Consider the following 27,737-nt stretch of genomic DNA (forward strand, 5'->3'; position numbering starts at 1 on the left):
TCTGCCTTTCAAATAAATAAAATGTAAAACAAACAAAAAAAAAAAAAAAAAAAAAAACAAAAACCCACCCACTCATTGTGACTCTGATGGATGACCTTTTCTGGATCCTGATTTGAACAAAGCATTGTAAAAAGACATTTGGTGACAATTAGGAAAATTTGATTAGTAGTGGATTTTAAATGATTCCAAAGAATAATTTTTAATTTCATTAGGCATAATCAGGGCTTTGTGGAAATGTAAGACAAGTTTTTGATGGTTGGATTCCTGTATTAAATACATAGGAATGGAATGACTGAATGTCTGGGATTTGCTTGAAAATTCTTCTGGGTGGGAAAATGGGGGCAGGTATTGTGGCACAGACGGTCAAGCCAACATCTCTCTGTGTCTCCTCCTCTCTCACTCTGCCTTTCAAATAAATAAATCTTTAAAAGATGAGTAAGGTAGAAGAAGGAATCCAAGAATTCAGGTTAGTATTCAGTGTTGTGGCACAGTTGGGTAAGCTGCCAGTTGTGTCACCAGCATCCCCTAATAGAGCTCTGGTTCAAGTCCCAGCGGCTCTGTTTTCAATCCAGCTTCCCACGAACGAGTCAGGAAAGCAGCAGAACATGGCCAAAGTGCTTGGGTCCCTGCCATCCATGTGGGAGACCTGGAGGGAGTTCTGAGCTTCTGGATTCAGCCTGGTCCAACCCTGGCAGTTGCAACCATTTGAGGCAGTGAACCAGCGGATGGGAGGGTCCTCTCTCTCTCTCTCTGTTTCTCTTCTTTTCAAATAAGTTTAAAAGGAAAGACTTTCAGGCCGGTGCCACGGCTCACTAGGCTGATCCTCCGCCTTGCGGCGCCGGCACACCGGGTTCTAGTCCCGGTCGGGGTGCCGGATTCTGTCCCGGTTGTCCCTCTTCCAGGCCAGCTCTCTGCTGTGGCCCGGGAGTGCAGTGGAGGATGGCCCAAGTGCTTGGGCCCTGCACCCCATGGGAGACCAGGAGAAGCACCTGGCTCCTGCCTTCGGATCAGCGCGGTGTGACGGCCGCAGCACACTGGCCGCGGCGGCCATTGGAGGGTGAACCAATGGCAAAAGGAAGACCTTTCTCTCTGTCTCTCTCTCTCACTGTCCACTCTGCCTGTCAATAAATAAATAAAGGAAAGACTTTCAGCTGGATGACTGGAACAGGTCCAGGAGCTAGGAGACGTGCAGACTGAGTGTATGATTATGGTAGAGCTGGTTTCTCGCTGGGAGCATCGCTTCCGTATGTTACAGGTCCCCAGCCCCAAGCTTCTCCCCTCCATTGTTCCCTCCACTCTGCTGCCAGAGTGACACAGCCCCTTCACCAAACCTAAGCCTGCCCTTTCCTGACAAGGGTGGTTGTTTAAGGGCTTGATCACTTTGTAGTTGGAAACTTGAGGAGCTGAGGCTGAACTGATGTCAGTTTATATGATTTAGCTTATCAATTTGATGACACAGGTTTTACTGATTTATTAGAAAGAGTTACAGAGAGAAGGAGAGACAGAGCTAAGATCCGTCATCCGCTGGTTCATTCTCCCAAATGGCCTGGGATAGTCTGAAACCAGGAGCCAAGAGCTTCATCTGGGTCTCCCATGTTGGTATAAGGGCACAAGTACTTGGACCATCTTCTGTTGCTTTCCCCAGTCTATTAGCAGGGAGTTGGATTGAGAATGGAGCAGCCGGAACTTGAACTGGCGCCCACATGGGATGCTGGCATTGTAGGCTGCAACTTAACCCACTATCCCACAATACCGGCCCCTACAATAGTCTTAAAATGTTGGATTGGCTGGCGCTGCGGCTCACTAGGCTAATCCTCTGCCTTGCGGCGCCGGCACACCGGGTTCTAGTCCCGGTCGGGGCACCGGATTCTGTCCCGGTTGCCCCTCTTCCAGGCCAGCTCTCTGCTGTGGCCCGGGAGTGCAGTGGAGGATGGCCCAGGTGCTTGGGCCCTGCACCCCATGGGAGACCAGGAGAATCACCTGGCTCCTGGCTTCGGATCAGCGCGGTGTGACGGCCGCAGCACACCGGCCGCGGCGGCCATTGGAGGGTGAACCAACGGCAAAGGAAGACCTTTCTCTCTGTCTCTCTCTCTCTCACTGTCCACTCTGCCAAAAAAAAAAAAAAAAAAAAAAGTTGGATTAAAAACACAGCACATTAACTCTAAGCAGAGCCTATTTCCTTTTATGCCTTTTGGAAAGGGTCTCTTAATTCTTCACAGGTATCCTGGGCGTGCATTATTTTTAACCACTTTTTCTAGTTTTCTTTTTTTGGTACGTTTTAACATTCCTACCTTTTTTTCCACTTTTAAAAACTGATAGATAATAATTGTACATCTTTGCTGTGTGAAGTTCATTTGTAACAGTCTGCTCCAGAGATTTCAGTCATCAATCACCTCAAATATTTTTCACTTTTTTTTTTTTTAGTTTTTTACAAAATTTTATTTGAGGGCCCAGTATCCCATATGGCCTGGGAAAAGCAGTGGAAGATGTCAGAAGTGTTTGGGCCTCTGCCACCCACGTGGGAGATCTGGAAGAAGCTCCTAGCTTTAGTCCGGCCCAGTTCCAGCTGTTGCAAACATTTCAGGAGTGAACCAGCAGATGGAAGATCTCTCTCTCTCTCTCTTTCTCTCTCTCTCTCTCTCTCTCTTTTTCTAATAAGTAAATGAATAAACATTCTAAAAAATTTTGAGAATCAGAGAGACAGAGACAGACAACAGAGAAAGCTCCCACTTCTGGGTCACTCCCCAAATGCACACGTCAGGGCTGAACCAGGCCAAAGGCAGGAGCTGGAAACTCGACCCAGGTCTCCCCTGTGAGTGGCTGGAGCCCAAGAACTTGGGCAGTCACAGTCACCTACTGCCTCCCACGGTGTACATTAGCAGGAAGCTGGAGTCAAATACCTGCCCCATTATTTCTTTGTGATGAGAACACTCAAAATTCTCTCTCGTGGCTATTTTGAATTCCACAGTACACTATTATTAACTGTAATCACCCCTCAGGGTACTAGAACATCAGGACGCATTCCTCCTATTTGGCTGTGACTTTGTACCCATTAATCCATCTCTCCCCATCTCCCGGGTCCTCCCCTCCACGTCTGACAGCCACTGTTCTCTCTGCTTCTCTGCGCTCAGCTGGTTCGACCTCTACCTGGGACGGAAACCACGCAGGACTCGTCTTCCTGCGCCTGGCTCATTCTACCGAGCATCAGGAGCCTCCAGGTCCGTCCATGTCGCTGCAGATGACAGGGTCTCATCCTCGCCGTGCCTGAAGTGTCCCGTTGGGCCGGAATACACATTTACTACACAGAGACACTTAGACGGTTCCCACACCGCGGCGGCTGGGAACGGCGCTGCCGTGAACCCGGGAGCACAGCTGTCCTTTCAGCAGACTGGTTTGCTTTCCTGTGGATTCGTATCTGGAAGTGGATTGCTGGACAACAGGGCCCTTCTATTTTTATTTTTTTAAAAATATTTATTTATTTATTTGAAAGTCAGTGTTACGCGGAGAGGGAGAGGGAGAGGGAGAGGGAGAGGGAGAGGGAGAGGGAGAGGGAGAGGGAGAGGGAGAGGGAGAGGGAGAGGGAGAGGGAGAGGGAGAGGGAGAGGGAGAGGTCTTCCACCCACTGGTTCACTCCCCAATTGGTTGGATCACTGCGCTGATCTGAAGCCAGGAGCCAGGAGCTTCTTTCGGGTCTCCCACGCAGGTGCAGGGGCCTAAGCACTCGGACCATCTTCCACTGCTTCCCCAGGCCATAGCAGAGAGCTGGATCGGAAGTGGAACAGCCGGGACTTGAAGCGGTGCCCATATGGGATGCCAGCACTGCAGGCGGCGGCTTTACCCACTACGCCACAGCACCGGCCACATGAGCCGTTCTATTTTTAACTTTCTGGGGGCTCACCCCAGTGTTTTCCATAGTAGCTGTACTGATTCAGGCTTCCACCAACAGTGTATGAGGGTTCTCCTTTCCCCACAGCCTCGCCTTGGCATACACTTTTTAAAATTTCTGAAAAACTACCCAAAGGTAGAAAAGGAATAAAACATTTTCTATTCTGTCCACTATCCAGATTCAACAGTTGCATTTTCTTTTTTTGCTTTCTTTTATTTATTACAGATGTATTTTTATCTAAAAAATGTTTATTTTCATCTAGTTGAAGGAGTGAGATAAAGAGAAGTCTTCCATCTGCTGGTTGACTCCCCAAATGGCCTGCAATGGCCAGGGCTATTCCAGGCTGCAGTTAGGAGCCAGGAACTCCATTCAACTCTCCCACTTGGGTGGCAGGGACCCATGCACTTGGGCCATCACCCCTTGCTTCCCAGGACACTGGATCAGAAGCAGAGCAGCCGAGACTCGAACTGGCACTTTCATATGGGACACAAGTGTCCTAAGCGGCAGCTTCATCTGCTGTGCCACAAGTCCTGCCCCTTCACTTAAACTTTTATTGTTATTGTAGAACAAATGTGACAGTGTAAGAGTAGCATGAAGAGTGTCCCCTGCCACCCAGTCTCTTTTACCCAGTTTCCCCTGGTGGTAACATCTTGTAAAATTACTGTGCAGTGACATAGCCGGGATGCTGACATCCACACAGTGCAAGCAGAGACCACTCCATCACCACAGGTCCTCCCCATGTGGTCTCCAGCAGAGGGGGATTGAGGACAGACAACTGGATGTTTAGACAATTTCTGGAAGGGCTGAGGCATGTTTGCTAAACTGGACCTCCAGGGGTGGTTCCTAGAACGTCATAGAACTCACCCATCAGGAACTACTACTCCTGCCACCGTCAGGAAGACAGGGAGCCACGAGAATACTGTTGGAGTTAGGGGACGCATCACAACAGCCAGGATGCACAGATCTCCGTCTGGACTGGGAGCTGGCGCCCGGGTGTAGAACGGTTCGTTTGGCTGTACCCACCTCAGAGATGGCTCTGGACACGCATGAGGTGGAGCTGAGCCACTGTGCACACTGCAAACCCCACATTAGCGTGAGCTTGCTTGCCGGCAGAGACCAGCTCAAGGCAGCAAGTCTATGACCACTGCCTCGCCTCCACCTTCCACATCTCACTAACTGTCAGAACCCATTCGCATCGAGGGTTCTAACTGCAGCTGAGTTTTCAGATTCTGGAAAGAAGATATTTTAAGTCCTGATCAGCAACATCCAATGCAGATGGACACAGGGATAGATTTGATGCTTAGTATTGTTCTAATCAAATCTGCTATTGTTTTCCCTGTAAAAGAAGAGGAAATTGGTTGGCGCCGTGGCTCACTTGGCTAACCTCCACCTGCAGCGCCAGCACCCGGGGTTCTAGTCCCGGTTGGGGCTCTGGATTCTGTCCCGGTTGCTCCTCTTTCAGTCCAGCTCTCTGCTTGGGTCCTGCACCTGCATGGGAGACCAGGAGGAAGCACCTGGCTCCTGGCTTCGGATTGGCGCAGCGCGCTGTTCTTAGCAGCCATTTGAGGGGTGAACCAATGGAAGGAAGACCTTTCTCTCTGTCTCTCTCTCTCTCACTGTCTAACTCTGCCTGTCAAAAAAGAAAAGAAAAGAAAAGAAAAGAAAAGAAAAGAAAAGAAAAGAAAGAAAGAAAGATAGAAAGAAAGAAAAGGAAAAGACAAATGTGGACAAAGATGTGGAAAACCTGGGGCCCTTGTTTACTTGTTTATTGTTCGTGGGACTATGAAAGAGAGTAACCACAGTGAAAAACAATATGCAATTCCTGAAACCAAAAAATTAAACACAGAACTGCCATCTGACCCAGCAATTTCACTTCTGAGTATTTACCCAGTATTTTCAGTATTTTACTGAAATCAGGATCTCACAGAAATATTAGCACTCCAGAGTTTATCGCAGCCATTCACCATAGCTGGGATGTAGAAACAACTTAAGTGTCCTGATGGACATTAGCCATTAGGAGTGGCTAAAGACAACGTGCTGTAAACAATAATGGAAAAGTGTCCAGCCTTTAAAAGGAAGGAAGTCATGCACTATTCAGCAGAGTGAAACACACCGAGAGCTTTCTACTGAGTGGAATAAGCTGGTCACGGAAGGTCACCTCCGTGAGATATCTAAAAATAGTCAAACCCATAGAATCAGAGTAGAATTGTGGCTGCCAGGGGCTGGGCAGAGGGGAGAAACAGGAAGTAGCTGACTGCCGGTGAATACATTACGGAGATCTGTTGTGCCACATGGTACCTACAGTACTCTATTGCACACTCAAAAGTTTTAGAGCAGACCTCATTTGAAGTGTTCTTGCCACAGTAATGTTTTAAAAAAGCAAGCGACGTCAACTGCTGATCTTTGGTTTCTCCAGAAAGTGTGAAGAGAGCAGCGAGTTGAGCAGGTTGCCCCTGTTGAAGGCCAGTACACAAAGGTGGTGACCGCGAATGTGTAGGGACCAGTGCGCCCTTGACGGACTTCTGCACCTGCGCTTGGCCCACCAGGTCAGGGAATGCATCTGTTAAAAAGATGCAGAAAGAGCTTATGGGGGTAGCAAGAGTGTTGTCAAAGATCAGAGATCAGGGACGATGAACAAGACCAGAGTGAGAAAAGGAAAAAGCCCACAAACGTGAGGGAGGGAAGTCAGCGGCCCGGAGACCCCGGCGTGGACAAAGAGTTTGCTGACTCTCCTCAGGCATCCTCACGCCCACCCAGGCTAATCCCGCATCTCTGCAGGCAGGGAGAGTGGGTACCGATCGGCTAAAGGCTGGGGAACACAATGGAGCCTGCAGCTCTGGGCCTCACTAGCGTCCCATCCCTTACAACGTGTGGGGCTTCAGGCCGGTCATTTACTCTGAGCCTCCCTCTTCCCTTCCTCGACAGAGAACGACACTATGGCAGGGCTGGTGTGAGGGCTTGAGACAATGCATGTGAAGCTTGAACTCAGCGCCTGGCACAAAGTACGCGGCAACACATGGAAGCTGACCCTTGCGTATTTGGAACAGAAAACCAAGGCAGTGCACAAGAATCGCCGCACCACAATTCTAAGCGCAGAAGTACTGTAATGTGGAACTTTTGGACAGCTAGGCGCATGCGCCCGTCCGCGGTCGCGAAGCCACCGCGGGAGCTGCGCATGCGCCGGAAGTTGCAGCCGGGAAGCCAGCGAGGTCTGTTCCGCCCGACTCTAACATGGCGGCGCCCTTTGTCTGCTCTGAAGTGCCGTCCCCGGCCTTCTCGCGGCCGTGATGCACCTCCCTCTGCGGTGGGGTCCGGGACATGGCAGGTGAGGGCCAGCGAGCGCCCGGGGTCGGGGGCGCCCAGGCGGCCGGGACAGAGGCGGCGGAGGGTGGGGTGCGGCGGGACGCTGGGGACGGTTGTGTGGGGGAGGGGAGGGAAGTGGAGTGGGACGGGAACCGAGGCTGGGGGCACGCTGTGGGGCCGGCGGCTGCGGGGCAGCGGGGCGGGGAGTGGGCGGGCGGAGCAGCCGCCCCGGCGAGGGGGCGCGAGTCGCCTCCTGGGCTCGGTGACACCCCAGCTGCTAGCATCTCCGCCCCCGCCTCCCGGCTGTCACCGCCCCTTGACCCCGCGCGCCGCGGCGGGTGGGCACTCGGCGGCCGCGAGGGGGCGAGGTGCTCGGCGGTGCGAGTCCGCCGGCGGGGCCTAGGCGGAGCCGGGCACTTTGCTGAATGAAATGATACCATTCATTCATTCGTTCCGTAGACAGGTGCTGGGGACGGGGCGGGTGGTGCAGACTGAACCCTGGAGTCGTGGTGCGGAGCCGGGCACGGGGCTTGAACCCCGTCGCGTGCTGTGACCGTAGGCACTTTAGGTCCCGTCCCTCTGCCTCAGTTTCCTCACAGCGGAGGTGATAACATCTCCCTCCTAAGATGGTGACAGAGGTTAAATCATGTCGCAGATGTAAGGTGTAAAGCCCAGGAGACTTCAGGGCGGCTTCTGGGCCCCAAAGGACGCCGAGGGTCGTGGGCAGGACCCGGAGGGGGCGGTGCTGTTCTCAGTGGAAGGTGTAGACGGACGAGATGCCGCCAGGAAAGCGCTGCGGCTAGACCTTAGGGGACTTTGGGAACCTGGTTAAAGGCCTTACGTTTTAGGTTAACGGGAAGGCATGAGAGGCTTCTCTGTATCAGAAAGCTCGCTCTGGCTGTGTGAAGAAGGTTTTAAAGCGAGTGGGTCTTGGGGCCAGCCCTGTGGTGTAGGTTAAGCCTACACCTGCTGCGCCGGCTTCCCATATGGGTGCTGGTTCAAGTCCTGACTGCACCACTTCCGATCCAGTTCCTTCCTAAGGTGCCTGGGAAAGCAGCGGAGATGGCGCAGGTCTTTGGGCCCCTGCACCCGCGTCTCCTGGCTTCGGCCTGGCTGAGCCCAGCCCCACCCAGCCGTTGCAGCCATTTGGGGAGTGAACCAGAGAAGGAAGATATCTTCCTCTCCCCTATTCTGTATCTCTGCCTTTCAAATAAATAAATCTGTTTTTCTAAAGATCTATTTATTTGAGAGGCAGAATTACAGACGGGGAGAGACAAGGAAAGTCTTCCATCTGCTGGTTCACTCCCCAAATGTCTGCAATGGCTGGAGCTGTGCTGATCTGAAGCCAGGAGCCAGGAGCTTCTTCCAGGTCTCCCACATGGGCGCAGGGGCCCAAGCACTTGAGCCATTCTGTGCCCTGCCAGGCCATTAGCAGAGACCTGAATCAGAAGAGGAGCAGCTGGGACACGAACTGGTGCCCGCATGGGATGTCGGCGCTACAGAGAGAGTTTTAACCAGCTACACTGCAGCACTGACTCTGATAAAGCTTTTTTTTTTTTAAGATTTATTTATTTATTTGAAAGGCAGAGTTAGAGAGAGGCAGAGGGAGGGAGGGAGGGAGGGAGAGAGAGAGAGAGAGAGAGAGACAAAGATCTTCCATCTGCTGGTTCACTCTCCAGATGGCCACAGCAGCCAGAGCTGGGCCAATCTGGAGCCAGGAACCAGGAGCTTCTTCCGGGTCTCCCACGTGGGTGCAGGGACCTAACCACTTGGGCCGTCTTCTGCTGCTTTCCCAGGCACATTAGCAGAGAGCTGGATCAGAAGAGGGGCAGCCGGGACTCGAACCGGCACCCATATGGGATGCCAGCACTGCAGTCAGTGGCTTTACCCGCTACGCCACAGCGCCAGCTCCTAAATCTTAAAAAAAAAAAAAAAAAAAAAAAAGAGAGGAGTGGCTCCGACTAAGGGGCTTAAGAGGCTGCTAGAATCACCCAGGTGAGAAATGAGGATGGTCTTGGGTTAGGCTAGGGGGAGATGGTTTTGGGGGTAGAACGGACAGAACTTGGTGGTTACTTGGATGAGGGACTTGAGGGCAGGGAGGAGTTGGGAGTGACCCCAAGTTTTTCGTTGGTGGACACTGATGCTGCTCACTGTGAGAGGCAGAGGCAGATGAGCAGGGCTGAGGGGGAGCAGGGAGATTTAGTTTTGAACTTGTTGAAATTAGGTGCCCGTGGCCAGTGCTATGACTCACTTGGTCAGTCCCCCGCCTGCGGCGCCGGCATCCCATATGGACGACGGGTTCTAGTCCCAGTTGCTCCTCTTCCGGTTCAGCTTTCTCCCGTGGCCTGGGAAAGCAGTAGAAGATGGCCCAAATGCTTGGGCCCCTGCACCCACGTGGGAGACCGGGAGGAAGCACCCAGCTCCTGGCTACGGATCGGCGCAGCGCCTGCCCCTAGCGGCCATTTGGGGAGTGAACCAACGGAAGGAAGACCTTTCTCTCTGTCTCTCTCACTCTCTATAATTCTACCTGTCAAATTTTTTTTTTAATTAGGTGCCCTTAAAGCATTCACACGATGCTGTGGTGGTGCTGCGGCAGCTGTCACCCCTGAGTTGTAGCAGGGGCCGAGTTGTAGCAGGGGCCGTGCCGCGTGGGCTGAGGGTGTGCAGGAGGGAGTGCTCAGCTGCAGCAGCCCTTGGCCATAGCCTTGTTGCTGCTCGGCAGGCCTGCCTTTCACTAAGCCGAGCTCCTCAGTGGAGGCTGGGCGCATCGGCTTTGCGTCCAGATCTCCGGCAGGTCAGATACCCAGTGCCACGTTGGTGGAGCCCTCGCTCTGTGCCTCTCGGCGCTGAGCACTCGGCTTTTGCTCGGCTCCGATGGGTGAGTGAAGGGGCTGTTCTTAGGGGGACGCAGGTCCCCTTCAGGTACCTGTCAGGTTTTCCACTCGGATGTCGGAGTCAGGGAATGAGCTGGGAGGGGGGCGCCTGGCTGGAGTTCGCACAGACTGTTCTGGGAGTAACCTGGACGCTGTGGGACGTGGAGGTACGGCTGGAGGAAGCAGACGGGGTCGTTTTGTTTTTCCTTCTTCTCTATGCTCATGGAACATCCTCTCATGGTAGCTTTTTCTTCAAAATGACACTTTAATGACAAAATCCTTTTTTTTTTTAAGATTTATTTTATTTATTTGAAAGGCAAGGCCGGCGCCGCGGCTCACTGGGCTAATCCTCCGCCTAGCGGCGCCGGCACACCGGGTTCTAGTCCCGGTTGGGGCGCCGGATTCTGTCCCGGTTGCCCCTCTTCCAGGCCAGCTCTCTGCTGTGGCCAGGGAGTGCAGTGGAGGATGGCCCAGGTGCTTGGGCCCTGCACCCCATGGGAGACCAGGAAAAGCACCTGGCTCCTGGCTCCTGCCATCGGATCAGCGCGGTGCGCCGGCCGCAGCGCGCCAGCCGCGGCGGCCATTGGAGAGTGAACCAACGGCAAAGGAAGACCTTTCTCTCTGTCTCTCTCTCTCACTGTCCACTCTGCCTGTCAAAAAAAAAAAAAAAAAAAGAAAAAGAAAGGCAGAGTTACAGAGAGTCAGAGGCAGAGAGAAGAGAGAGAGAGAGAGAGGTCTTCATCCACTGGTTCACTCCACAGGTGGCCGCAACAGCTGGAGCTGTGCTGATCCAAGGCCAGGAGCCAGGAGCTTCTTTGAACCGGGACCCATATGGGATGCCAGTGCTGCAGGCAGCGGCTTTACCTGCTATGCCACAGCGCCGGCCCCAAAATCCTTTTTATAGTGTGGTTGACAAATTGTTGCTCTTACTGTTGTTTTACCAACGAAGATTGGAGTGGATTAATCACCAGCCTTGCTCACGCCTTGTTTGAATTGGGTATAGTCTGAAATGCTCCATCAAAGCAATCTCAAAATGCAGTGGCTGAAACCAAGTGGAAGTTTGTTCCTCACCCTGTGACAGTCTGAGAGTGTGCAGCCTAGCGCTGGGGGAGCCGCGTGTCTGTTCTGTGAGGTCGTCTGGGAACAAGAGTCCTTTGATCACTTGGTCCTTGCTCAAACCGGGCTTCCTTCCCATGGTCCAGCCTGGCTGCTGCAGCCCCTGCCATCAAGTATGAACTTCACCTGGGGAAAAAGGAAAGATGGGACGGGGGCACGTGCTCAGTTCTTGTAAGGTTCTAATGTTTTGTGCGGTGTGGTCTCCCAACGGAAGGCAGCTACCACATCTGGTGTGTTACCAAAGAATGAGTCATGCCTGCACCCATGCTGGAGGAAGAGTTGGATGTCCCCAGGGTGACTGGGTTGCTTGGGTGAGTCAAGTGTGAGGGGAAGTCCACTGAAGTGGTGACGGGGGCTGGGCCTGCTCCCCAGACCCGTGTCTCCCCAAGGCAGGCCGTCCCGGCTTTGGGTGCTTGATGGTGTTTCAGCCTAGGGAATCTTGGCTTGCTTACGTGGTCAGTGCTTCCTGTGCCGACATGTGTTAGGTGGGACTGGAGACGGGGGAGGCCAGATCCTGGGGACAAGGTGTCGCAAGCCGTGTACGGAATCCTGACACCGTGCAGGAAGTGCCAGGTCTGCGCAGGAGAGTGGGAGCACAGGAGGACTGACTGACAGTGGAGGCTTTACTGAGGTGCCGAAGATGCTTTATTTTTTTGTTTTATTTTATTTTTTGACAGGCAGAGTTAGACAGTGAGAAAGAGAGACAGAGAGAAAGGTCTTCCTTTTTCCGTTGGTTCACCCCCCAAGTGGCCGCTACGGCTGGCGCGTTGTGGCCGGCGCGCTGCACTGATCCAAAGCTAGGAGCCAGGCGCTTCCCCCTGGTCTCCCATGCAGGTGCAGGGCCCAAGCACTTGGGCCATCCTCCACTGCACTCCTGGGCCACAGCAGAGAGCTTGCCTGGAAGAGGAGCAACCAGGACAGAACTGGTGCCCCAACCGGGACTAGAACCCAGGGTGCTGGCGCCGCAGGCGGAGGATTAACCTGTAAAGCCACGGCGCCGGCCTTAATTTTTATATATTTGAAAGAAAGAGGGAGAGAGACAGCCTGCCCATTTTGTTGGTTCACTCCCTAAATGCCTGCAGCAGCTGGGGCTGGGCCACAGTAGACCAGGAGGCCAGAACTCAACCCAGTTAGGAAGGGGCAGGGACCTAGTGTTGCCCAGCCGCCTGCCACCGCTCAGGGCGTGCATTAGCAGGAAGCTGGGTGAAAGTGGATCCAGGCCTCAAACCCGGGCATCTGGCTAGGGGGTGAGCAGCCTAGGCGGCCTCCTAAGTGCTGTGCCTGAGACCCACCCTGACTGCAAAGTTGCCCTCAGGTAGGGTGGCAGTGAGGGCTGGAGCCACGTGGGAATCCATGTTCCTCTGGTCGTATTGTCACCAAGGCTTAGCTTCCTCATCTGTAAATTAGGGTAACGACATCTCCTTCACGGAATTGTTCTGCAAATTCTGCCATGTAGGGCAGGTACTTCGCACGTTGGCTGTGTGTATGGAGCACTTATTCAGTGTCAGTTAGCTCCTGCCCCAAGGTGCAGGATGGTTCAAAGCCACAGGGGCCTGCCAGGATTGCAGGTAAACAAGACCTAAGCCCTCTGAGCAGCCTGCTGCCGCCCTTCCCCGAGGCAGGGATTGTCCGCATCCTGCACAGTCAAGGACTGCTCTGGGCCGCCCCTGTGTTTCCCAGGATTCCCCAGGCTTGCTAGTGAAAGCTGTCACTGTTTGGATCCTCAGAGGCTCTGGTGAGGGGTCTTTGAGAAGGACTTGTTTAACCCCTTCAGGTTCAGATGCTTCTAGGAAGCTGCCCTGAACCCCGCCAGCGCCCACCCCAGCTGAGCCAGGAACACTCCCTGACTTCTCGGCGCCCTTAGCAGTCTCTGTAGAGGCAGTCTCACCACTGGTCTGTCTCCTCCCCGCCCTCGCCCCTGCCACCATTAGACCACCAGCACGGTGGATGCAGGGACAGGGTCTGTGTTGTTGGACGGGTGGATGTTCAGCCTTGATTGGCTGCAGAGGAACTGCAGATCGGAACTGGCAAGAACTCCAGTGTGGCACGGGGCAAGGCATGCCACGGCCACGGTCAGAGAGAGAAGCTGGCAGGAAGTAGAGACGGTGAACTGTGACTAAACTATGAGAGTTTGGCTCAGAACATGGTTTCTCTTTCTTTTTCCAGTAGAGCAGGGTTTCTCAGCCTTGACATTACTGACATTTCGGGCGAGGTACATCTTTGTTGTGCGGGTTGCCCTGTAGCGTTCCAGCCCCCGCCCCAGCTGTCACAATCAGATGGCTCCAGACAGTGCCACGTGTCTCTGGGACGAGATTGCCTGCAGTGGAGAAGGCCTGCACTATGTCCTAGCGATTAGAAGTGGGAACTTGTCAGCCAAACATTCCTGGGCTCCTATCTGATTCTTAGGTGAGTGTTTCCTAGCTATGTCTGCCTTTGGGCAAATATTTGACCTCCATAAGCCTCAATTTCTTGAGTTGTAAAATGGGGACAGTGGTTACCTTACACATTTCTTTATTGGGTAGAATTGCTAGTGAGGCGTGCACATGAAGTGCTTAGTCGTCTCTGACTTTGTGCTTGGTAGTGATATGTGTTAGGAGAACAAGACCCTCAAGAGGGTCAACCAGGAGAATGTGCAGGGTTGGGGAAGGAAACAGTGTTTGGTGTGGGAATCCACGCACAGGGTAGAAGCATCAGAAGGTTCTAGAGAATGGACTGTGGAAAGTCACCCACCCTCCTCCCAGACATTCCATGTCTGTGTGCCCTTGCAGGGTGTGCGTGTGCACGCGTGTCTGTGTAGAGGGGCCTTTCAGTCCCTGGCTTGGATTTGTTGCACTACACAGGTGTACACAGGCTTTTCGCGTCTTTGCCCTGGACGTTCCTGTTTAGAACTCGGAAAGGGCGGCTATAGGGCAGCCGCGGAATTCTGAGTTGCCTGGAGAAAGAGCAGGTGGCAGCTCTTGACAGTGCTGGGATTCCCCAAGGAATGGTGCCTGTGTGGGTGGCACAGAGGCATGCAGATGTGGGGTTAGTTTGGCACAATGTTAGTACTGGACACCACAACAGGGAGAGACCCCAACTTTAACAAAAATAACTCTGGATACGTTTTGTGCATGAAGCCTATTATCCTGGAGATCACAATTTTTGTTTTTGTTTTTGTTGGCCACAAGTTTAAGTGATTGAAATAGCAGAGATCAGAGAAAAAGCATTTTGGCACGAGATGACTTCAGCGTCTGCTGCAGGTGTGTGGGTGGAGCGTCCGCATGTGATCCTGGTGCTTCCGGAGCTCGGTGTGGGTATCGATAGCTTTGCAGTCCCAGAGCGCGTGAAGGCTGGCCTGAGAGTGCCATCATCAGGACACGCAGAATACCAGGGCTTGGGCGCTTGGATTCAGATGTGCTTGTTGAGAATTGAAGGCAGATGGTTCTCAGGGCTCGAGCTGAAAGGCATGGAAGCAGAGGGCACAGTGAGAACTGAGTGTTCACTCCTGTGGAAATGCAGGTGGACCTGGCTCAGAGGTGGGGGTTCCAGCTGAGAGTGGGGAGCATGCCAGAAAGCAGGCGTGGGGACTGCTTTGTAACATCAAACACATTCTCAGCCTCTGGTCTTAAAAGGTCTGGCAGTGGAATCTGTTCTCCCCACCCACACCACTTCCTCTGCTGGAGTTGTTACTCCAAGCGGTCACTTTCCTGTCCTGGGTGGAAGACTGAATTTTGCTGTCCTGCCGGGTGGAAACCTCTGTCCATGGCTCATAAGCCATAGCTCAGGGAGCGAAACCCCTCTCATTTCGGTAGTCTGGGTTGTGTGGGCCCTGGCAGGGACTTTCCTGGTTTACTGTAACTCAGCCAGCACTCCTTGCTTCAAGACATTGTTTAAAGTGAAAATGAACATTGTTTAATTTTGTGAAATATTGGGAGGATTTGAAAGAGTGTGTTAGCCTTAAAGAATAAAGCTACAAGAGCACCTATGTACCCTCTGCTAGTTTACAACACAGAATGCTACCATGATCTTTGGGTTCCCCCATGTGGCTCTATGGATTCTACCCCACCCCACATCTCCCACCCCCTGCCATCCCTAAAACTTACTTTCACCACTCTCTTATTTTTTTCAGTAAAAAACATTTTTATTTTTAATTTTTATTGGCGAGGCAGAGGGAGGGGAGGGAGAAAGCCAGCCCTGCTCTGCTGGGTCGCTCCCTAGATGACTGCAGTGGCGGGAGCTGGGGTGGCTGAGCTGAAGCTGGGAGCTGGGAACCCAACCCTGGTCTCACAGAGCACCAGGAACTCCTGCCTCCCGGGGTCTGCATCAGCAGGACGCTGGAATCGTGAGACTTAGGCGCTTTGTCATGGATGTAGTATCCTAACTGCTGGGCCAGACGCAAGCCTCTCTTTGTAGTTGCACCATGTGTTTATACCTCTAAACAATGTGTTACTTGATTTCCCATGTTTTTGAACTTGATATAATTACTTTCTTAATGACTCAGGTTTTTTGTTTAATGTATTTTATTTTTAAAAAATGATTTCATTTATTTACTTGAGAGGTAGAGTTACAGACAGTGAGAGGGAGAGACAGAAAGAAAGATCTTCCAGCCACTGATTCACTCCCCAAATGGCTGCAATGATCAGAGCTGGGCCGGTCCAAAGCCAGGAACCCAGAGCCTCTTCCGGGTCTCCCACATGGGTGCAGGGGCCCAAGCACTTGGGCCATCTTCCACTGCTTTTCCAGCCCATGAACAGAGAGCTGGATTGGAAGAGGAGCAGCTGGGACATGAACCCATGCCTCTGTGCTGCGCTACAGGCAGAGGCTTAGTCTACTACACCACAGTGCCAGCCCCCTGCTCCACTTCTGATCCATCTCCCTGTCAGCTCCCTTTAATGCTCCTGGGAAAGCAGTGGGAAATGCTTAACTACTTGGGCCCCTGTCTGCAACGTGGGAGCCCTGGATGGAGTTCCACCTGGCCTAGCCTTGACCCTTGTGATCATTTGGGAAGTGAACCAGCAGATGCAAAATCTCTTTCTCTATTTCTCCTTCTGTCTCTCCCTCTCTCTCTGTAACACTGACTTTCAAATAATAGTTACATAAATCTTTTTTAAAAAATAATTTTGAAAAAATTCATCAATTTTTTCTTTTGATTAGCATGTTTCTTTTTAAGAGCTTCCTCCCTAGTTCAGGTTCATAAAGATATTACTGTATATAAGAGTATATATTGTTTTATGTTATTTTGTAAAGATTTTATTGGGGCCAGCAGTGTGGTACAGCAAGTTAAAGCCCCATCCTGCAGTGCCGGCATCCCACATGGGCTCAGGTTCAAATCCCAGCTGTTCCACTTCTGATCCAGCTCTCTGCTATGGCCTGAGAAAGCAGTGGAAGATGGCCCAAGTCCCTGGGTCCCTGCACCCATGTGGGAGACCCGGAAGAAGCTTCTGGCTCCGGTCTTCAGATCAGCTCAACTCCTGCCATTGAGGCTATTTGGGGAGTGAACCAGCAGTTGGAAGACTTCTCTCTCTCTGCCTCTCTCTATCCCTCTCTCTCTCTCTCTCTCTCTGTGTGTGTGTGTGTGTCTACCTCTCTCTGTGTCTCTGCTAAATAAATAAAATCTTTTTTAAAAAAAGTGAGAGGGAGAGAAAGAGAGAAAGGTCTTCCGTTTGCTGGTTCACTCCCCAAATGGCCACAATGGCTGAGCCGATCCAAAGCCAGGAGCCAGGAGCTTCTTCTGGGTCTCCCATGCAGGGGCCCAGGTGCTTGGGCCAACTTCCACTGCTTTCCCAGGCATGGCAGAGAGGTGGATTTTTAGAGGAGCAGCTGAGACTAGAACCGGCGCCCATGTGGGATGCCAGCACCATAGGCAGAGGCTTAGGCCACTACGCCACAGTGCTGGCCCTGGGACTAAACCTTTAACAAACAGGCCGTTGGAGGATACTCAAGCTGATATCCAAACCAGCCGGGGAGCTCCACTTGCTCTCTGGATTCAGCACTTATTTGGTTTTGTTTTGACCTCAATATTGCCTACTCCCCTGTCAGTTCATTTTCACATTTTAAAAGATGTCTTACAGTTTTTAATTGTTTGAAGTGGAGAATTAGCCCCAGGGTACCTGGTGTGCTATGCTTCCAGAAATTGAAGTGTTCCATAGTTTTAATTTAATATTTTTATATGGCAACAGCAAACTCCGAATATTAGAACTAAGGCTTAGTGATGTTTACTGCTGGATCTTATGTTTCCTGACGCTCATTAGTGTAAGGAAAAGGGGCTGGTGAGCCCCTGTTAATGACAGAGAATTTGCCTTTTGGGGGCAGATTAAGGATCTCTGGGACAGTGTTTGTCCATGGAAGTTTTGTTCTCATTTATAATGGAGAGAGCACATTTCAGAATGTGGTAGACTTGGCCTTGACTTTGGGATTGGCCTTTACCCTGGGTTTGGCAGAGACTAGGTCAGGTGACAACCTCTCTAAACCATATTTGCTCATCTGCACGATGGGGGTTTCCACTCTAACTCCCCTCCCCCAAATTATCCTGAGGTCTGCTGAGGTGACACATGTGCAGGGACACTGTGCAGGTGGGTCCCCTCCGTGGTTATTCCAGCTCCTCCCTCTTTGCACGCAGGGAACCTCCCCTACAGTGCTTAGCATATGGGAGCTTGTTCTCAGCAATGCTCTGTTTTCTTTGGGCATTTCCACCTACAGTCCTTTGCCAGGACTCAGAATCTTTTTTTTTTTTTTTAATTTATTTATTTGAAAGAGTTACACAGAGAGAGAAGAAGAGGCAGAGAGTGAGAGAGAGGTCTTCCATCCACTGGTTCACTCCCCAATTGGCTGCAATAGCTGGAACTGAGCTGATCTGAAGCCAGGAGCTTCTTCTGGGTCTCCCACGTGGTGAAGGGGCCCAAGGACTTGGGCCATCTTCCACCGCTTTCCCAGGCCATAGCAGAGAGCTGGATCGGAAGTGGGGCATCCGGGACTCGAGCCGGCACCCATATGGGATGCCAGCACTGCAGGCGTTTGTTTTAGAATTTCTGTCAACAGGATGGGATGTCCTGTCAGGTTGGGAAAACATAGCATGTATGTGATGGGATCCCTGGTTGGGTACCCAACTAATGAACATGTTTAAAATTTACGTCAATATTGGCAGGCCACTGTCCGAAGTGTACCATTTTATACTCTTACTGGGAACAGATCCTGACACACAGTGGGAATTGCCAGTGTGTTACCCACTTGGTGTCTTGTGCTTCTTGGTGTTTCTTTGATTGATTATTAATGAGGTTGAACATCTTTTTTCTGTGTGGTGTGTGTTGACCACTTTATTCTTTTGTGAATTGACTTTTTATTTCTTTGACTCATTTTACTGTTGTTCCCAGAAAAATGAGTCAAGGAAATGTTCATTTCTTTTTCTTGTTGATTGGTTTTTAGTAATAGCTGTGAGATGTTTCACATACCATGTAATTCACCAATTCAGTGGCTTTCCGTATAGTTACAGGATTGTGCAGTCAGCACTAGTAACTTCAGAACATCTCATCACCTCAGAAAGAACCCCCATAACTGTTAGCAGTCCTCCCTGTTCACCCCGTCCCAGTCCCACCCCTGCCTTAGGCAACCAGTAATCTACTTCCTATCTTTATGAGTTTGCCAATCTGGGCATTTTAGAAAAGATTGATATATTGAAAGGCAGAGAGTCAGAGAGAGAGGGAGGGTGAGATAGATAGATAGATAGATAGATCGATCATCTCCACTGGTTTATTCCCCAAATTCCTGCAACAGGTGGGGCCGGGCCGGAGCAAAGCCAGGAGCCAGGAACAGAGACACAGTGGGTTAAACAGATGAAACCACCTTTTTGGGATGCTTGCATCCCGTATTGGAGTCCCTGGTTTGAATCCTATTCTGTGTTTCGGATCCAACTTTGTGCTTAATGCTGCTGGGAAGGCAGCGATGGTGGCCAAGTGCCTGGCTTCCTGCCATCCACGTGGGAGACCAAGTTGCAGTTCTAGCTCCTGGCTTCAGCCTGGCCCAGACATGGCTGTTGCAAGCATGTCTTTCCCTCTCTCTCTCTCTCTTGATCTTTCAGATAATAAATAAATCTTTGAAAAGAGAAACAAGGAGAACTTGGTGTCAGGTATATGGGTTACTTTTTGTGCTACTTCACACTTTTTGTTTTGTAAATTTAAAACTATTCTGAAATCAAAAGTTAAATATTTTGAAAATTAGAAAAGGTTGATATTGTACATTACAGATTTTTAAGTCTTAGGAAAGAAAAACTTGAAGAACTTCACTTAGAGAAATTTCATTAGGGAAGAGGTACCCTTGTAGATGTATTAAAATATTAGAAATTCTGTTCTGAGACTTAATGCTCAAATATATTTGACTTGTGATAAAATAATCTGTCCATAATTATAAAACTATACCTAATTGTTATTCCCTACTGTGACAGTCTCTAATGAGAAAGCGTATTCAGTGAAAAAAAATTTTAAGTATAATTTTAAAAAAAAATTTATTTGGAACCAGCACTGTGGCTTAACTCACCATCTGCAGCGGCAGCTTCCCATATGGGTGCTGATTTGAATCCTGGCTGCTCCGTTTCCCATCCAGCTCCCTGCTAATGTGCCTGCGAAAGGAGTGGAGGATGGTTCAGGTCCTTGGGCCCCTGCACCCACACGGGAGACCCAGAAGAAGCTCCTGGCTTCTGGCTTTGGCCTGGCCTAGCCCCTGCCATTGTGGCCATTTGGGGAGTGAACCAGTGGATGGAAGATCTCTCTCTCTCTCTGTCTTTGTCTTTCCCTCTCTGTGTAATTCTTTCAAATAAATAAATAATTCTTTAAAAAAAAAAAAGAAGAAATCTTTTCCTTTAAAAACAAAAAGATGTATTTATTTAAAAGGCAGAGTTATGGGGCCGGCGCTGTGGTATAGTGGGGTAAAGCTGCAGCCTGCAATGCTGGCATCCAAACGGGTGCTGGCTCGAGTCCTAGCTGCTCCACTTCCAATCCAGCTTCCTGCTAATGCACCTGGGAAAGCAGCGGAAGATGGCCCATGTTTGGGCCCCTGCACCCACATGGGAGATGGGGAAGAAGCTCGTGGTTTCTGGCTTCGGCCTGGCCCAACCCCAGCTATTGCAGCCATTTGGAGAGTGAACCAGCAGATGGAAGATCTCTCTCTGTCTCCTCTCTCTGTAAGTCTGTCTTATTTATTTTTTTTTAAAGATTTATTTATTTATTGGAAAATTTGCTTCATCTGGGTCTCCCACATGAGTATAGGGGCCCAAGGACTTGGGCCATCTTCCACTGCTTTCCTAGGCCATTAGCAGGGAGCTTGCTTGGAAGTGGAGCAGCTGGGACTTGAACCGGCACCCATATAGGATGCTGGCATTGCAGGTGGCAGATTAACCTGCTATGCCACAGCACCAGCCCCTAAAGTATAATTAAAAAAAATAAATGGGGGAGGTGTTTAAAAATCTGCTAAATGCTAGATAGGTATTTCATTTTATTGTCACTCACCGTGTATCTGCTTATTTTGATTATGTGCACTTGTAATCTGGCAATTTCATTTATGAAGTCATTTCACTTACTTGTGCAACACTTACTAAATCTTAACCCTGCAAGGGATCTTGGCAGTCCTCTAATACCCACGAGGAGACAACGAACACAGATCAGTCACATGTGAAGGGCTTGTGCTGTACTGAGTCCAGCTGCATCAGTTTCCGATTTGTATTTAATCTACTTTTTAATTTTGGCTTTGATCCTTTTAAAAGGAGTTAATTAATTTGAAAGGCAGAGAGACTCAGAAAGGGAGAGCTCCTGTCCCCTGGCTCACTCCTCGGATACTCTGGGGGCAACAGCCCCAGGCTGGAGCGGAAGCCCGGAGGCAAGAAGTCAGTTCAGGTCTCCTGGGTGGCCAGGACCCCGCTGCTTGAGCCATCACTGCTGCCTCCCAGGCTGCATTAAACAGGAAGCTGGAGTCAGGAGCAGAGCTGGTATCCAGCCCAGACAGCTTAGAGGGCGTAGTCCCCTTCACCACACCTTAACCCCTAGGCCCAGTCCCCACCCACTGCTGCCCTGGATTCCTGATCATAAGGAGTGTCTTGGGACTACCAATCCGTCCTTGGAATTGTGAAAACCTTTTTCCTTTGCTCCTCCAAAGTCACTGTGTCCTTTGTGGAAAGAAGGTGGCCTTTGCCGTCAGACGGTCTGGTCAGCCGCTGAGAGGAGCGAGCGCTGCAGTGTGTGGCCTTTCCCTGGTCGTTTTTTCAGGCTGAGACTTCATGGGCAATGGGTGCCTGAATTTCTGATGCAGTTATTTTTAGAAGACAGGATAAGCATCGAGCAGCCTGTCTGTTCTTTCTGTGCTTGACTGGCATGGGTTAGTGTGTAACAGTAAGGGTGGTGATGGGGTGATGGCCAACAGCAACTTGGTGAAGCAGGAGCGGGAGGTGGTGAGGCCGCAGCACGCTTGCCCGCGGCACTGCCCTGGTTTTGGCTTGATTCCAAGGCGGGGATCTTTCCTGGGTCCGGGGCTGTGCTGCACTGCCAGCATCACACTCAGAGTTGTGCACCCCAGGATCTCCCTGAGCCCCAGGGCTCCCTCTCCACCTGTGCCTGGACAGGAGGGTGCCAGCTGCTGCCCTGGGCGAGCCTCCGCAGGAGTTTCTGTTTAGAGAGCTTTTCTGAGTGACACGGTCTGTGCAGATCACTGTGGTTTTCCATCTCCTTTGAGAACTGTTTTCCTGTGGGAGTTTCAGTCACCAGGACTTGTAAGAAATGTCGTAAAGGTTTTACAGTGGATGACAACAGAAGACCGAGGTTCTGAGTCTGAGCATCCATTGATTCTGTGTCCTGCCCCACTGCCACCCCCACCCCACCTCCCTCCCTTTTCTCTTCCTTTCTTCCTTGCTTTCTGACCTTTCTCAGTGTAGATGTTTTAACAGATAACACTCACAAGTGGTAAAACAGAACCTGCAGAGCAGGAGCGTGGTGGGCAGTGCAGCCCCTCCCCCTCCCCGCTCTCTGTCTCTGCAGAGAGGTGAGCCCGTCCTTTTAAATGTGATTCAGAAACAGAAGTTCTCAGCCTGGGTTTATGTTTTGGGGAAACAGCACGGCCCAGCTTCTCCTGGGATGGGTCAGGCCTTGAATGTTGTTAAGGGACTTGGAGCACTCCAGGAAGAGCGGCTTAAAACTTTCGAAGGCTTTTAGAATGTTTAGTGAGAGGGCCACTGGCTCAGGCTACTTAGAAAAATCATGTGTGTGTGTGTGGGATTCTGGGCACCAGCTAAACCCCTTCGGTTTCAATGCCAGCTCAGGGTGACAATGTCCCGTTTTTCACATCCTGAGGGCCCAGAGCTATGAGACTTTCCAACTTAATTTTCTGTACTGCTGCAGCCGGAGTAACCATTCAGAAATGTGAACTTGAACCTGGCCCTGTCTTGCTTAAAACCCTGGTCTGGCTCCGGCTCCCCAGGACGAACGCCCGGTTCTGGTGTGGCGTCAGCTCCACGCGCCTGCCCAGCCTGATGCTCCAGCCGCACCTCCCTCTCTTTTTCCTTCTGATGTGGGCAATGACTTTGTTAGTTTTTCATCCAGGTTCCTGTCTCCAGAGATAGAAATACTAACCAGAGACTGGTGTTGTGTGCAGACAGGAACAGAGTTTGTTTGGCAGCGAGGGAATAAACATACATTCACGCACAAGTGTGGGCCGCCCTGCACAGAGAACTGCACAGCATGAGTGGGCCAAAGAGTTGGCCACACACTGGGAGGAAAGGGAAGCCGCAGATGGTGTCTGGGATAGGGAAGGTCGGTCTGTGAACGGGGAGGCCGGGGACCGGGAACACTGCACTGCGCACCAAAACGTGGAGCTCGGCGTCCTCCAGTGAGGTGCATGCCGGAGAGAGGCCTCTGTGCTCACGCTCCCTGGGTCTCCTCTGCACACAGGTCTTGGGAGTAACGGAGTGGACGTGGTGACTGACAGGTAAGGGAGTGGAGTGTGGCAGCAGCTTAGGACATCTGGCTCCACAGACCCAGCCAGGTGCCTGCTTATTTATTCCATATCATTCCACCCTCAGAAATTTCTGGACCCTTAATCTAAAGGGTTGTTGACGGATGTGGTTCCATCTTCTCTGTTTGCTTCTTGCTGGTCAGTGGCATTGTTCCTGCCCATCTAGGGTTCAGAAACCTCCACCTGTCTCATCTAATGGATCCAGCTCATGAGCTGGAGAATTTTCATCTGTCATTGCCAATGGCTGTGACCCCCACAAGGTCATCATTACTCTCAGAAGTTGTCAAATTTTGAAACAGACGAGTTTATCCATCAGGATGAGCATACTTGGAGAAAGATAAGTCACGGGTGGAATCCCCTTTAAGAAAGGAAAAGTATATTCTATTTCTCAGATAGAAGGCACTGATAGGTTATCTCTGGCAGGTTCTGAAGGCATGTAGTCTCTCTTTCAGGGAACTCCCTGCTGTTAGAGTAGAGGTGACGGTCTGTTCATCACTGCTGCTTCTCCTCCGTGTTCTGCCAGTGCCTGTTCCAAGGCTCCTCAGTTGTCCCTGCCCGTCTTAGGTAGAGCATCCATAGACTTGATTACCTGCCATCAAAGCTGGCCTGAAGTAGTGGTTAGGTTGCCCCCAGCAGTAGACAGATTTTTAAAAATGGCTTCATGAAGTATATCAGGGTCTTCTACTGTGACCATAGAAAAATTCGCTAAGGAATTTTCCTGCCGGTAGCAGCTTCCTGAGAGAATCAGAGGAGGCAGGTAAAACATGTCTGCTGTGAAGTGTAACAACCCTGACGTGACAAAGCCAAGACTCTACCTATGTTTTTGCCTTTTGAAGAGGTATTTGAGGTCTCCAGCTGGTTCAGAAGGGTAGGCACACGTCCTCCGCGTGCACCTGTGAAGACTGAAGAGGTAGAGGTCTAATTCTCGACAGGTGCACCCAGCTTGAAATGCCTTGTAACTTAACAAAGAGCACCTGATGGGTCCCTTCCATGTAGGCTGCAGTTGGTCCCAAGGGATCCTTTCTTCCAGGTCTCTATTGAACAAGGTCTTCTGGGCCCTGGCACTGGGAGAATTTAGTTAATGTACTCCATCAGTACCTGACGTAGACTGGTAATATACCTTATCTGATCTTTAGATTCCAAATCAAAGAGGTCAGAAGTAAGGAAGGGCCTTCCATGCAGCATCTCAAATGGATTAAGCTTTAAAGCAACCTTAGGTGCCCTGGTCATCCTAAAGGGGGCAACAGGCAGTAGTTTAAGCCATGTTTCTGAGGTCTTTTGGCAAACCTTATCCTTTTTTTTTTTTTTTTTAAGATTTACTTATTTATTTATTTATTTGAAAGGCAGAGAGAGAGAGATCGATCTTCCATCTGCTGGTTCACTCACCAGATGATTGCAACATCCAGAGCTGAGTAGATCTGAAGCCAGGAGCTTCTTCCGGTTCTCCCACGTGGGTGCAGGGGCCCAAGGACGTGGGCCATCTTCTACTGCTTTCCCAGGCCACAGCAGAGAGCTGGATGGGAAGTGGAGTGACTGGGACTCGAACCGGTGCCCATATGGGGTGCAGGCACTGCAGGCCAGGGCTTTAACCCACTGCACCACAGCGCCGGCCCCTCAAATAAATCTTAAAAAACAAGAGTTATTAATCTGAAAAGCTGAGTTACAGGGAGAGACAGGTGAGCTCTTCTGTGTCCCCTGTGATGGTTGTACCTGTTAGGCCACAGCGCCAGCCCCTATCTTGAGCCCGTTCTATCTCAGGCTCAGCGTAGAGGGGATTTTTCGTTACCTTTAAAGGCTGAGGTGTTAAAGCCATTTCTAGAACCTCCTGGGTAGCAGCTCTTCTTGCTGCTTTATCTGCTATTGCAGTTCCTTTGCTAACCTGTCTTTGTTCTGGTGTGCCCTGCGGTGAATACAGCCACTTCTAAAGATTCCAGTACTGCCTGAAGAAGAGTTACTATCTCTTTTCCATATTTAATGAGAGTGTTATTTGTAGTCAGTAGGCCTCTTTCTTCCCAAGTTGCTGCACGTACATGTGACACTAGGAAAGGATATTTGGCGTCTGTGTAAATGTTAACTCGTTGGCCTTTTCCTAATTGTAAAGCGCTTGTCAAAGCAATAAGTTCAGCCTTTTGAGCTGAAGCGTTCGATGGCAACGCCTGAGCTTCTGTCGCCTGTGCAAGACCCACTGTGGTGTAGCCTGCCTTCCTCACCCCTTGCTTCATGAAGCTGCTGCTGTTAGTAAACCACGTGACAGCTGGGTTTTCCAGAGCTTCAGCTCTGCCCTGTGGTCTCCGCAACAGGAGTAAGTTGGTTTGTCAGTGCTTGCAGGTGTTAGTAGAGAAGCCGAGCTGAGAACCGGGCATGCGCTGAGATGTTGCCCACAGTCTCGTGTTCGCCTTCATGTCCTCCGGTCTCTAGCACTCCTTGCACCTGGTGTGGAGTTTGAACTTCAGGGGGCTTGGTGGTTTCCTCCACCGAAAGTGCTGTTGCAGCAACTGCCTGTGAGCCTGCAGGCCGTCCTGCAGCTGGTCAGAAAGGCAGGCCACTGGTAGTGGAAGTGGATTCCGATTCTGAGTCAGCACACCGAGTTACTCCCTGTTTCTCTGCTGCACACAGGGGGAATGGCTTGTCCAAGTAAGGGCCTCCTAGTGTCGGAACTTCTGTTGACAGCTCTTTAATCCTTTGGAAGGCTTCTTCCTGCTCTGTCCAGTCACGTGGGTCTGTGTCAGGACCCATATAAAGGCTTGGCTATCAACCCAAATCCTGGAATCCATATTCTGCAAGTCTGCCATTCCCAGGAATGTCCTTAGCAGTTTCTTTGTCGTGGCCCTGTATATAACATAGCCTCCTTTCTCTTCAGTGAAAGAGCAGGCTTTCCTGGGACCAGAGTATACCCTAGGGTTGTTTGTTGATGTCTTGGTCAGAAATCTGAGCTTTGGTTGGGGAAGCTCTGTATTACCATTTTCCTGAAAAGTTTAAGACTTGGATAGTATTTTCATCTGAGTCTCCTTGGAGGGGCTGCAAATGAGGACATCATCTACATATTGTAGAATTGCTCAGAGCTCTCTGAGTTAAGCTTAGAAACAATTAACTTGAGGGAAGATAGCAAAGGAATTGGGCCTTCAGACATTACCAAGAACTAGTGAGAGATAAGAAATCTTTTTGCCAAACTAAAGGCAAAGTAAATTTCCTAGAACGTCTACCATCAACTCCTCTAAGAATACAACTCTGAGGTTTGGGATCCTGCATGGGAAGTTAGCACAGTGACTCCTATTGTCAGTTTAACAAATTAACACTCTCACCTATGATGTCAGCAATCGCCCAGGGCTTTGTTGGCGTGAGATGCCCAGGCTGTGGAGGCCTCCCGAGTCTTCAGCCAAGGCCATGAGCAGAGTGGAAGTTCTCTCCTCCCTTCAGAGGAGGGGCTTTCCCTCTTTCGATGGCTACTTCTCTTGCACTGGGGGATGGACCACAGAGGTCCTCCATGGAGGAACACTCCCTGCACCAGAGTCCTGGCTTTCCACACCCGAAACATTCCCTTGTGGGCTTCCCAGCCAGACCAAAATGCTTACTGGGCTGATTCTGAGGTTGCTGGGTGATTTTTTTTTAAAGATTTATTTTATTTATTTGAAAGACAGAATTACAGAGAGAGGTAGAGTCAGAGAGAGAGAGGTAGAGACAGAGACACAGAGAGAGAGGTCTTCCATCCGCTGGTTCACTCCCCAGATGGCCACAACAGCCAGAGCTGAGCTGATCCGCAGCCAGGAGCTTTTTCCTGGTTTTCCCACATGGGTACAGGGGCCCAAGGACTTGGGCCATCTTCCACTGCTTTCCCAGGCCATAGCAGAGAGCTGGATCAGAAATGGAGCAGCCGGGACTCAAACCAGCGCCCATATGGGATGCCAGCACTGCAGGCTGGGGATTTAACCTGCTGCGCCACAGCACCAGCTCCACTGGGTGATTTTTAAAGCAGTTACTTCGCTATGAACCTGCTACCTGGCCGGCTTCCCATGCTGGAGTGCCCTTTCTTCTTCAGCCCTGTCTGTATTATTGAACACCTTAAATTTTATTTTACCATCTGGCTCATGGGAATTTGGGGTCCCATGAACAGGTTCTGAAACTGTACCCTTAGGAGTGAATCCACAGGAATGAATGCAGAACTATATACAGCTGATAGGTCTCTGTAGAACTTGAAAAGACAAAAGTAGACATGGCTGTTTACAAGTGCAGTTATGCTTAAGCATATGACTTGAATCCCTTGTAGCAGATGCAATTTGGTGCCTTAGAATCTGCTTTTGCACCCCAAGGTGGGTTTCCTGTCCTAGCCCACTTACGGGCTCCCCTTCCGGTTGATCTGGACCTGGTGTTTTATTTCCCAGTGCCCCTTGAATTTTCCTAACCTTTGCACCTAGGGTAACTGGCCACTGGGCAGCACTGTCATTGTTACTAAGATGCCAGTTCATCAGAGGATCCAATTACATGTGTGATTGGGGCATTTTCCCAGCACCCACATGAGCTGTCACCATCGCCACTAGATATCAACCTTTAGGGGACACTGTACCTCACACCTGGAGGCTAAGCCTCTGGGTGAT

General features: G+C 50.7%; 1 protein-coding gene across 2 annotated transcripts in view; it reads left to right on the forward strand.

The window, feature by feature from the left end:
* Window positions 1-7,060: 7,060 nt before the first annotated feature.
* Window positions 7,061-27,737, forward strand: part of ZBTB17 (zinc finger and BTB domain containing 17) — a 45,048-nt gene continuing 24,371 nt past the window's right edge. For both annotated transcript variants that reach the window (XR_007915789.2, XM_017338267.3), the window contains exon 1: window positions 7,061-7,211. Coding sequence is in view for 1 of the 2 variants with exons in the window: in XM_017338267.3 (XP_017193756.3) it covers window positions 7,205-7,211 (7 nt within the window). In the remaining variant the exon portion in view is untranslated. The remainder of the gene's footprint in view (window positions 7,212-27,737) is intronic.

The sequence above is a fragment of the Oryctolagus cuniculus genome, chromosome 7 (genome assembly GCF_964237555.1).
Source record: "Oryctolagus cuniculus chromosome 7, mOryCun1.1, whole genome shotgun sequence".
Classification (NCBI taxonomy): Eukaryota; Metazoa; Chordata; class Mammalia; order Lagomorpha; family Leporidae; genus Oryctolagus; species Oryctolagus cuniculus.